Source organism: Sceloporus occidentalis, unplaced genomic scaffold (genome assembly GCF_023333645.1).
Source record: "Sceloporus occidentalis isolate IW3139 unplaced genomic scaffold, rSceOcc1.0.p SCAF_2, whole genome shotgun sequence".
In the NCBI taxonomy this organism is placed as follows: Eukaryota; Metazoa; Chordata; class Lepidosauria; order Squamata; family Phrynosomatidae; genus Sceloporus; species Sceloporus occidentalis.
The window spans coordinates 96,002,874-96,014,959 of NW_028316982.1; the positions used below are offsets into that span (position 1 = coordinate 96,002,874).

The 12,086-nt window shown below is 41.0% G+C and overlaps 1 protein-coding gene across 5 annotated transcripts in view; it reads right to left on the bottom strand.

Moving 5' to 3' along the window:
• Nucleotides 1–12,086, bottom strand: part of LOC149318735 (protocadherin-15-like) — a 952,040-nt gene that overhangs the window by 256,408 nt on the left and 683,546 nt on the right. For all 5 annotated transcript variants that reach the window (XM_089510367.1, XM_089510370.1, XM_089510366.1 and 2 more), the window contains one exon: nucleotides 1,301–1,507. In XM_089510367.1, the coding sequence (XP_089366493.1) occupies nucleotides 1,301–1,507 (207 nt within the window). The remainder of the gene's footprint in view (nucleotides 1–1,300; nucleotides 1,508–12,086) is intronic.

Sequence of the window (12,086 nt, forward strand, 5' to 3'; positions counted from 1 at the left end):
CATGAGTTTACATCCAGTTTCTTCTTCAAATATTGCTAACTTCTTTGTCTCTGTCCTTCCTGCACTTCCCTCCCTTCTGATCATAAGTCATCCAGTCTCATGAAACATTTCAGAAACTGATTTGCACCAATTTCAATCGAGCCATTATTATTACTATTTAGGAATTATGGTAAATGTGCTCAAGTACTTTAACAATATTACACTAGTTAAGCATTAGGGCCATTTTGTTTTCATGCTTATATTCCTCTTTCCCTCATGATCTCTGTTCAATATGTGTCCTGGAAACAATAGTTGAGTTTGCTTGACAGTAGCTGTCTTTGCTGATTTCAAAACAGAAAGAACATACATACAAGCACAATTTACATCAACCTGGGGCACTGGAATGAAAAGTCTTTGGTAGTGCTGGAGACTCCCAGGAAATTATTTTGAATGAGGAGAACTCCAGGAGCACCTCCAAAATAAAATTTGTACAGAAACAAATCTTGGGACTTCCAGAGACATTCCCCCCATTCGGAGGCATTACATTTCTTAAGATTTTATAGTAAGAAGCAGGGACATGATCTACACCTCTCTTCTCCACAATGCAAGTTATTTTCATTTCCATCAATACAGCAAAAGAATCTATTTGGACTATAATGGATGGGAGATATTTCTCCCAATGGTGAATCAAACTTGTTAAGTTTTGTTCTTTATTCCTCCCTGACTGGTCCAGCAGCTTAAACTAACAAAACAGGTCTGTTTCACAGCCACTACACATTTTCATTACTTCCATTTGAGTCTGGACTCAAAACACTTCAGTTGCAAAAGCCATTAGAGAAAATATTTCATTGTGTGCACAGTGGACCCTAGAAGGATGTGATTAACTGGAAACAGTGTTTCTTCTAAAGGAATGCAGTAGGAGGACAAGCTGTTCAGAAATGTCTCTGAAAATTCTGAAATCTATGCTTATTCCATTCCCATAACACATGCAATGATGACACTGTGGGTCTATTTATACCACAGAATTATAGTACTGTCATTCCACTTTAACTGCCATTGTAATACCCTATGGAATTCTAGGAACTACAGTTTTGAGAAGAGTATTTAAACTTCTCAGCCAGAGAGCTCTTGTGGATCATCAAACTACAAAATCCCAAGACTCCATAGGGTATAGCCATAAGTGGAATATAGTGCTATAATCATGCAATGTAAATGGACACACAATTATGATGGAAGCAGTTAAACTACGTACTATCAGTGGACAAAAAGAACATTTCCAGTGTGCATATAGAATATTTTAATGATACAAATCAATACAAACCTCTTCTATATCATTATCCAAAGCTATGATTTGCAGCGGAGATGTCAGATTCTGACTGTGTGAGATAGTTGTACCCACAGGGGACGATTCTAATATAAACCCTTCATATGTTGATTCTGTGAAGTAAGGTTTCTGGTTATTTTCATCTAGAACTTCAATATGTAGATTGGCAAATACTGGAAGAGGGTGACCATTGTCCTGTTCTGCCTGAAAAAGCAAAACATGGATTTGTTATGATTCCCACTGCTACTTTCAATATTTGTTTATTTGTATTACATGACGTTCAAATGGCACTTAATATAATAAAATCTTTAAGCAGCTACAGTTAAGGGTATATATTATAAAATACAAACCAAGACAAAACAATTTAAAAGCAGTTTTTAAATGACAAGTTTTTTAAAAAAATGAAAAACATTAGAAATGCATGAGGAACAATATATAAACAGAGAAAGGGACATGATTGTCCTAAGTAAAAGAAAGTTTACTTAAATAAATAAATAAGATTTTAAAGAGGCATTTAAAATTTCACAAACTTTTTGATTTGAAGTGCACGAGGGAGAGAGTATCCCAAAGGATGGGTGTTTGCAAAGAAAAGTGTTACATGTCAACCAGTGGCATTCTAGAGATTGTGAAGCAACCAAGAAACCATTCAGCAAAGGTCTCAAGGATCATCATGAGTTGCTTTCAATTTTGTAAGAATATGGATTTGTGTTGTGATAGAGCTATACTTTATCATCTGATTTGTGCTACTTTCAACAAGCTCCTTCAATTCCTCCTTATTGTCTGTTTGTTTTGCATAAAAGCTGGACTCTGACACACTATCAATACTTTACAATGATGAATGAAAGAAAGAAAGAAAGAAAGAAAGAAAGAAAGAGGAACAGGAGTGAAGGAGGAAATTTACCCCCAACTGAATAGTGTCATTCATGACATTACAGAAAAATTAAGCTTCCCCTTGGGGGATCTTGTTGCAGGGAGAGATGTACCTACAACAAAGACTTAAGATGAAGGCATGCAAATGTAGATATGTTTACATAGGTGTATGGCATATAGGAATGGGCTTAGTTGTAAAAAAATGGGCTTAGTTGTAAAAAAAAAATTTTTGTATCATATCTGTGTGGTCTAATGAAACTGTGAGCTTCAGTTGCGACATGTATACCACTTTCTCCAATGTTCTGGAAATGAATATGGATACCTTGGATATTTTCCTAAAAAGTCCTGCACACAGTTTGACAAGTAATTCTGCATCTAAATCAGATAAAAAATGATCTGGGACCCTCCCACGTGCCTGACATTGGTCGTCACTGATTCCTCACTTATCAAGGGATGCTGTTGTTGCAGCAAGGATATACAGAATTGCTCAAGAACGTCAAAAACCAATGAGTTACATTGCCCAGGTCTCCAGCATTTTTGGATAGTTCTGCAAGATGCTTATTGTCAGCATTACAGCATCAGACTTCACTGTAGCACCTCTTTGCTACTGATGCACTATCTTGGTGGGTTAGGAAACTGAGGACAGTAGTAGGGAGGGCTTCTGTCAAGCACAGAATTAAAATAGACTGAGCTATGTTCCATTTATACTCGGAGAAATGTATGCCCAACCCTAGCTGGATTTTAGGATCGAAGCGGATGCTATATGGCTTCTTTAAATTTCACTACCTGATGTAAATCTCACAGATCAAAATCGTAAGAGCAAAAAAATAAAAATTACTGGCTGCATAACTACAGCAGATTGTAGCTGCTGTCATAGACCTCTGCTTCACTAAGGGGACGCTCCCTTTGAAGACTGTTCAGAAACTTCAGCTAGTTGAGAGAGCTGCCGCTAGAGTGTTAAATGTGACAGACTGCAGGGACCATACTACTCCCCTGTTAAAACAGCTCCACTGACTCTCAGTTTGTTTCTGGGCAAAATTCAAATTGTTGGTTATGAGCTATAAAGCCACATATGGCTCAGGTCCAGGCTATCTGAAAGACCGTATCTCCCTGTAGGTGCCTGCTCAGGCCCTAAGATCATAGGACATGCCCTTCTCTCAGGAGATTAGTGCATTGGCTTTAAAGCGTCTTATCCCTGATAGGATAAAAGGCACATTTAATTTTCAAAACAGGTGTTACTGTATTTACTTATGCCAGGGCGAATGCGACTCAGATACAGCCTGAATACCAGCAAGTGAGGAAAATCACAAGTGAATGTGAGAATGATTTTAGGGCCTGAGCATTGAAAATTAAATGCGCCATTATCCCATCGAGATAAAGCTAATGTGCTAATCTCCTCAGTCCCACCACCAATGCAAGCAAAATTGGTGGGGACACAAGAGGGCCTTCTTAGTGGTCCCTAGACCCAGGGACTCCCTTCCTTTCAGGGCTGGGGTGAGGAGTCAGTCAATTATCAACAGAAAAAAAACCTAGGATGCAACTTTTCCCCATTTTGGCATGATCCTCACCCAGATTGGCTTCTCTCTGCTCTTGGACCCAGTTGGATGTACAGAGATGTGACCACATGTTTTGATTCATCCATTTAACCCTTATCTTAGTCAATGAACATTTTAGTTGTCATTGGTGTGGCACACACCACCAGGAAACGGTGTCCTGGTGGCAATAGTAGGGCTCAGGAGTACGCACCAATCGCACGTTCCCAAGCCCTATTACGTACGGGCGGTGCCACTATTGACTGGCATCGCCCACACAGGGAGTGTGTTGATGACGTGTGGGCATATGAGCGTCCACACATCTCTGCCAGGAAGCGGTGTTGTAAGGGCTGCGATGTAGAGCTTACAACGTTGCAAAAAGGAGCCGCTCTAGGTGGCTCCTTTTTTGCTGCGCAGCGGTGCCTCACCATTTGTTTGCCGCGACAATGCTATGCAGCAAAAGGGGCAGCATTTTCCCATGCATCTGTCTCGCCCACTGTTATCATTTTCTAGAAAGACAGTTTGGACTTACAGCAACTCTGAGAATGATATACTTGCAACAGCCCAAATCAGGTAACCTTGCTCTTGTCTTTCAACGCCAGGGTTGTTGCTTCTGGGATTGAGTCAATATACCCATAATGTGATCCTGCTTTCCCACTATCTTCAGCTATAACAGCCATTATTGTCTTTTCTAATGAGTCATGGCGTTTCATGATATGTCCTAAGCATGATAGCCTTGGTTTGCACCCTTTGGCTTTTAGTGAAAACTCAGTAGGAATTGATAATGTAGGTTACTAGACTGTTTTTACATTGAAGTTTCTTAAACATTTAAGCTACAATGCTGGACTGGCACATAAGAAGTGTGTGTGTGTGTGTGTGTGTGTGTGTGTGTGTGTGTGTGTAGATATATGATTTCTTGTCCAGGATCAAAACTGGAAAGAATTTACCACCCTGCAAGTTAGAGATTATGTGATTTCTAATTATACTGAAGAAAAAAAATAGGGGCAAAAGCTATCCTTGAGAAGTGACACTTGAGCTTAATATGGAATATATTTACACCCTTTCAGCTTGACCTTGAAGAAATTCTATTATTCAGTGCTTTGATAAGAAACAAAAGTATTCAATCAATATTCATCTGGTTGAAATTATACCAGTCAGCCTATCCTAATAAGATTAAGTGCTGACAGAAGGGCATAACAAAACTGCATGTACATTAAAAAAATGTTGCCTATTTAAGTAGGACAAAACAACATCGGTTGACCTTCCTTCTCTAAACTAGTCTATATATTATCAGTTTTATTATGTTAACTTGTTTAGAATCTACTTTGCATAAATTTTGGCTAAAGGGCTTATGCAACTAATGAAACTGCAACAAGGGTTCTCTATGCCTACCGGTAATTTCCAAAAGAGAAACACCAATAACTTGGTTTCTTGCCCACTCCGTATCAAAGCACTATTGTTAATAATGGTAGCTGCCATTTACACTAGAATTTGTACTCTTGTCCATCTTTCTTGTGAATATTCTACTGGGTAAAATAAATAAATTATCGTTCATCATCTAAGGCTTTTAGTTGTCTGTAAAAGAAAAGAGTCTAGGACTCAAAAGATTCAGGAAAGTGAGGTGTACCTACAGTTTTAAAATACAGTTACTTGGAAATAACTTTCTTATAGGAAGTGAAGTGTGTGTGTGTCTGTGTGTACATATATATCTCATATTGTGACTATTCCACCCCAAATATTTTGCAGTATGCAGCTACAATGGACATACTGCAAATATTTTGGGTGGAATAATCACATGATATGAGACATACATGGGTAAGGCAATGGCAAACCTCCCGTGAGTCTTTGTCCCTGATTTATAAATAAGTGAACGAACAAACAAACAAACAAACAAAAACCTGGACAGTAAAAATGTATGGCACAACCCACCCAGTCACTTTTCCTGAAGAAGGCACACAGCCAATACACTTAGCAGTCACCAGCCACTGGAGGCCCTTTGATAGTTTACTCTAAATTTAGATTAACAGATTTTCCATGAAAAAATGAGATAAAATAGTTTGGAGGGGAATAAACAATAGAACATATTCTAATAATGATCCTGCTCCCTCAAAAGACATCCAATTTCTGCCCTATATCCTTGGAACTGCAACCTAGAAATCTATGGTACTGTATTTAGGTTTCTTTTGTATCTTTTGAATTCCCTCTCAAGAATTACATTTTCCCAGAAGTTTTTTCCCCCCTCGAAGCATGGTGTAAATGCCCTCCACACAAACACATACCAAGGGCATTTTGGAGCAGAGAAAAATATGGGGGGGAAAAAAGATAATTTTTGTGACCCTTTGGCACCTGGAGGCCAGATGTGTGACCCATGGGATGCACTCTGACCACCTGCCTAAAACATCTGGAAGACATCACACTGGGGAATGCTGTTCACCTGCAACTAAACTTGTAGCCCAGGTTGGGCATATGCAGCAGAAAAATGACTGGTGGTCACTGACCAGCTCCAGCCTTGCCTTTGAAGAGAAGCCAAAGTCTTGCCAAGTACCAATAACATAATGGCCAAAATACTATACTATCTGCATATTCAGCGTATTTCCACAACCTCACTGTCCATTTCCAGGTGGGGCCCCTGCTGCTGTCACTTACTTGTGGGGAAGAGCAAAGGGAGTAGGCAATTCAGACCATAGAAATACAACTGATCTCAGCTCGTTTGGGAGAAAGGGGAAGAAATGGATATCCATCTTTTTCTTCACCCAAGAGCTGAGAGTAGCTAGATCTTTGTGGTTTGAATCTTCTCCTCTCCCCTTTTCTTCCCTCTGGTGAGAAAAAACAGCAGTACACTCTCCTGGGGCTTGAAAGCTGCGAAGCATGAGAGGTTTTTGGATGGAGCATAAAGGAATAGCCGTGTGATCCTCCCATCCAAAAAGGGATGTATGCAAATCACTGTGTGATGTTCTGAATAACACCCAAACCAGAATTCATCCTTCTCCCGTATCAGTTGTGTAGCCAGGAAGATGAACAGAAGCAAGTCTGACAACTGCAAATAAAATAAAATGAAGAGAGTGAGGAAAGGAGGTAAAGCTGCAAAAAAGCTTGACCATAAACCATCTTTGCATTTAGATCAGTGCTGTTGTAAAAGTTGGGAGTCACGTTTGGTGAGGAGGAAGAGGAAAGAGTAGAACACTGGGAAGGATTCAAAGGAAAGACCATCCTTTTCAGAATAGGTGGTTTCCCAGGAGCCTCTCAGAGTGTAAAGAAGTTACTTGCTGAATGACTCAGAATCCCTCTTCCAGCTCAGAATCCCTCTTCCAGCTCATTCAGTGGCTCTGCTGACTGGGAAAGTCTGGGGATGCTAGTTGGGAGGCCACTCTTCCAAGCTCAAGGAAGGAGGGAAATCCTGGGTTAGGTGAGGAAAAAGTCTGACAATGTAACCTCCCAACATCCCCAAGGAAAAACACAAAAGGGAGTCCAGTTTCCTGAGATTTATGCTTCATTACTCTTGAGACAAGTGAAAGTCAGCTTTGCACTATGATCCATTATGTTATCAGATCCCTCTTTGTCCTCTCCTAACTCAGGAAACCCTGCTGGAGTTCCTAGAGATCAACACTGCCTTGCAGAATGGAAGCCTGGATAAAAGGGATTCTACAGCAAGTTCAGGCAGTCCTCTTTGCGACTTGCCTCTGTTGTGGCATCCTGACATTCTGGTGCATGCTTGTAATAGGAAAGAATCACACATTCCTTACATATCTCTGCTTCCCATTCCTGTGATGAATTTTAGATTGTAAGCTCCTTGTTGGCAGAGACCTTATCTGACTTTGACTTCACTGCTGTGGTCATCGCTGGAGAAGGCCACTTTAATCAATCTGATCAGTGATAGAAATAACGTAAAGCAAAGTATCCTCTCCAGTCTAGTGATTCTTCCTTAATATCAGTCACACTATGCATATGTGACCACCTCTGTCCCTTCCACCTGTTCCTTACCAGTCTGAGTGCCAGGCCATCTATTTCAGTGTAACTTGGTCATCACTCAGCCTCCATGAATCTTCATTATGTGTGTGTGCAATTAAGTATGGGTCACCGTTCCCAAGTTCAGGCATCTCTTAACAGATGTATGAATGCTAAGGGAAAGCAACTGCAGCTAATACACTGGCATTATCCTTCTCCTCCCAAGCACAGCACTCAAAAAGAGCAGACCTCCTTCATACATAAAGAATGAGGACGGAAATGAAGATTCCTACGTTTTGCAGTTTATTAACTGCAAGACATTAACAATTCTGCACTATCCGTTTTTGCCCATCTGTCCAAAGGCTTATGAATAAGCTTGAAGGGAGAGTCTTATGACTGATTTTTGTAAATTATTCTAGGGCCCTTCTTTGGAAGAGAGGCATTGAAAACTGGAAGAGGAGGAGGAAAGAGGGGGAAAGTGATTAGGCCGTTCTGCCAACCTGATGCATAGTACATGGCATGCATTCACAGCTTCTGTACCTGAGCTATAATGTGTTTCCCAGCCCTTCTGTCCCTAATAAGCTATGTCACTGAATCTTATCCAGTATGACACTTCACTATCTGTTTCCCATCTCTCATCTATTTGATTTTCATTTTATCTTTCTCACCAAACTGGAACCAAGGCAGCTTGGTTATTGATATTGCCTGTTGTTGTTTTAAAAGAAGTAAAAGTACTAATAAAACACAGCTGTGATGTTAAAATTTTTAAAATGCAATTTAAAAAGTAATAAACAAATTATAATCATATTTTTTAAAAACAACTGAATCAAAAAGTTTGAAAGTCATATCTGTTTAATAAATAATAAATATATTTTACTTATTTTTAACAAATATAATTGTTAACATTTATATGCATAACCAGCTGAATAAAGATACCTTACCTAGGATAAATTTTATGTTATATTATATTCTATGTTAAATGTTTTAGTGAGCAATTCTCCTAAAGCGGTCTATACCAAACAGATAAAGAAATCTGACCTGCTTTTAAAAAAAGAAAAGTATTTGACTAGAAATGGCTAGGGAAGGGTGATGATAGTCCAAAACACACTAAAGAAATAATCCAGTTTAAGACTACTTTAACTGCCCTGACTCAGTGCTAAGGAATCCTGGGAACTGGGGTAGTTTATTGTGGCCTCAGACCTCTCACAAAACTACAGTTTCCAGAATTGTTTCTAACACTAAGCCAGGGAGTTTAAAGTGGTTTCAAAATAGATTACTTCTGCAGTGTGTTTCACTCTTTCCTAGCATGACTGCAAAAAGTAAGCAGTGGCGCATTACAGACTGCCCAAAGTGGGCGGTCTCGCGCTGCTGCCGGTTGCTGCGTCCAGGATCCGCAGCAGCCAAACCGCACGCTTCCCGGGTGCAGCAAGAAAGAAGCGCCAAAATGGTGCTTCTTTCTGTGCCCCTGTCCGGGAAAGCAGCCAAAGGGCTGATAAGGCAGCTAGTTCTCAAACAAACAAACCCCCTCCCAGCACAGCAAAGTCAGTGTAAGCTACACAGTCCTGGAGATTCACAGTAGTTCTACCAAAAGGGATTACCAAGAGAATTGTCAGACAGTCCGAGGTTCAGGGTAACAGATAGGCAGGTCGATAAAGCAGTCCAAGGTCAAGGTTTCCGGGTAGTCAAGACAAGAAGCCAAAGGAGCCAGAGACAGAGTCTTTCCTCTAAAAGAGTCAGATATCCACTGGCAAAGAACCAAACATGCTCCAGGTGCTTAAGAAGGCAAGGAGCCGGCCTTCAGCTGTGTCTGATTACGAAGACGCTTCTGATAAAGCCTCCGAGATCTTCAAAGGCCCTCTCTTTCTGCTCAACGCTCATTGAAGGTAGGCACACTGCCCAGATCCTCCTCCATGTCCACAGCCTCGGCACCAGGCAAACTTGACTGCTGAACCTCTGGAGGGGCCATAGACTCTGCTCCAGCAGAACTAGGGCCAGCCTCTGGCTCCTCCATTACAGGTTCAAGCCCCAGGGGCTCTGGCTCCTCCATTACAGGTTCAGGTCCCAGGGGCTCTAGCTCATCCTCTGAGTCCTCCAAACCGTCCTCCAGGCTGGGCATGACATTACTCCCCCTCTCATCAATCTCCCTCTCACCCTGAGGAGGACGAGGCTGGTCAGGGAAGCGACAATGATGTTTATCACACTATACTCTTAAAGTGCTACTATTCCACTTTGACTCCTCTAGCTGCCTCCTGTTGCATTCTGGGATTGGCAGTTTTAAGGAGGGGTATTTAGAATTCTCAGGCAGAGAAGTGGCCTCAGACCTCTCACAAAACAAGACAGCCCTGGAAGTGGCGGCGCAAGGCGCGAGGCGCGCACTCTTGGCATCACTTCTGCCGCGTGACGTCTGGATGCTATGCGTCCGCAACGTCAAAATGGCAGCACTCATCTGTATAGGGCGCTGCCATTTTGACGCACTCGTTACGCACGAGGGGCAAGGTGCATCAAGAAGCGCCACCCCTCGCGCGTAACAACAGCACCTCATGGGCCCGTCTGTAACGCCCCTGTGCTTCTTAAAGCTCCTGAATCCTGTGCTTTTCCACAGAGATCAACACCTAGATGCTTTATTTTCCATCAGAACTAGGGTGATCACTTACATGTCCTCCCTCAAAAGAATCTCCAAAAATTGTTTTTAATTCTATTAATGGTTTAATGGTTCCCCTCAGGTTTAATTTTTTGTATGTTTATTGCTGACAGTTTTACTCTTTTGACTTTTTTTAGGTCTCTTCAATTCTCAGGAGTAGGGGAAAGCTGGGATATAAGTAAATAAATAAAAAAAGGAGATTACATGTATATGAAGTGACATAGCAATAATGCAAAGTTGAAAAGAATCATAATTCATACAGAAATGCACTATATCTCTGTATAGTAAAGAAGATTGACTAGAATGCTATTCATAGTCTCAAGCTGAAAAGATCCACTGACCCAATTATTGAATGGTGAGTCAACATGTATCTAAATTTCATTTATTTAATGGATCTTTTCTAGCTGGGACTACCATGGTATTTAGGCCACTATGATGAAATTACCTGTGTGCCTCAGTCTTTTGTCTCAGTATTATGTATTGATGGTGATTTCAGGGTTCCCTGTCTACATTTTCATGATTATTTATCTTTAAACTAGTTTGGACTATTAAATGAAGAAGTGTCCTCCTGTAAGAGGGTGTTCCCACTTGCCTATAAAGCAGATCATGAAGCGAATTAAGAGGTGTCGTTCCCACTGATGCTCGAATTAATTCTTCAATGCCCTGGAATCGTTTCCACTGCGATTCGATTCAAAATCGAATTATATCGTATAATTTGAATTAGACGCCTATAAACCGGTTTAAAAAAATAGTAGGTTATAAAGCGGGTTATTTTTGAAAGCGGGGTACGATTTGCTGAATCCGAATGGGAACGTCAAGGGTGTCTGATGTGGGAACCTGGAGATGGGAGGAGCAGCGCTCAAGGGGCTGGCCTGGGGGTGTCACTCTTTTGTTCTCTTTCTGCATTGCCAGCACCATTTTCTTCAATTCGCAGAGACTTTCCCCCGGTGGATTGCAACCTCCCCTCTGCTCCTCATTCATAGACCGATGTGTATTATTTTTTATTTTTTCGCCTCCGCCTGAGCGCCTGAGCAGCAGATGGGCTTTGCAGTACATCCCTGCTTGATCGCCCCCCAGACAGCCCAGGGAGCAATGGGGGAGGCAAAGCGATTTTGGGGAAAGGAGGCTCCTTCCAGAGGAACAATGGGATGGACTTTGCAGGACATCCCTTTCTCAAACAGAGAACTGCCTACTGTAAAGTTGGAACATAGATACTGATTTTCTGTTGGTGGCATTTGCCTTAGGTGTTGCACTGTCTGGATCTTTTTACATGTTGTGGAAAGAGGCATTCAGTTGCAAAGTTGGCAGGGTTCATGGAGTGCAGCTGAAAAAAAAGATGTTTCTTTGGTGGGGGCGTGATAGGAGACTGTTGTAGCTATATGTTATAGCTACATCTCTCAGTGTAAGATTGCAGTCAATATTTCCAACACACATACCAGCCTTTCAATAAACCTATAGCATGATTCATTAACTGAACATCACATTGAAGGTTCACAAACAATAAAAACAAAAACTTAATCCAAAGAATTATCCAAAAGGTCAGTTTCAAAAGAATAACTAATTATGGAAGTGGAAAGAGGAAGAGATTTTCTTTCTGATACGGATGCCTTAAGGTGGATCTGGATGAAGTTATCTTTCACCAGCACAATTAAAACTGGCAGGGAAAACAACTTAGGTTGTTCTAATGCTGATGCTACATTACAAAATTAATTAAGTTTGACACTGCTTTAACTGTCATGGCTCCATCCTAGGGAATCTTGGGATTTGTAGTTTGTTGTGGCACCAGAGTTCTCTG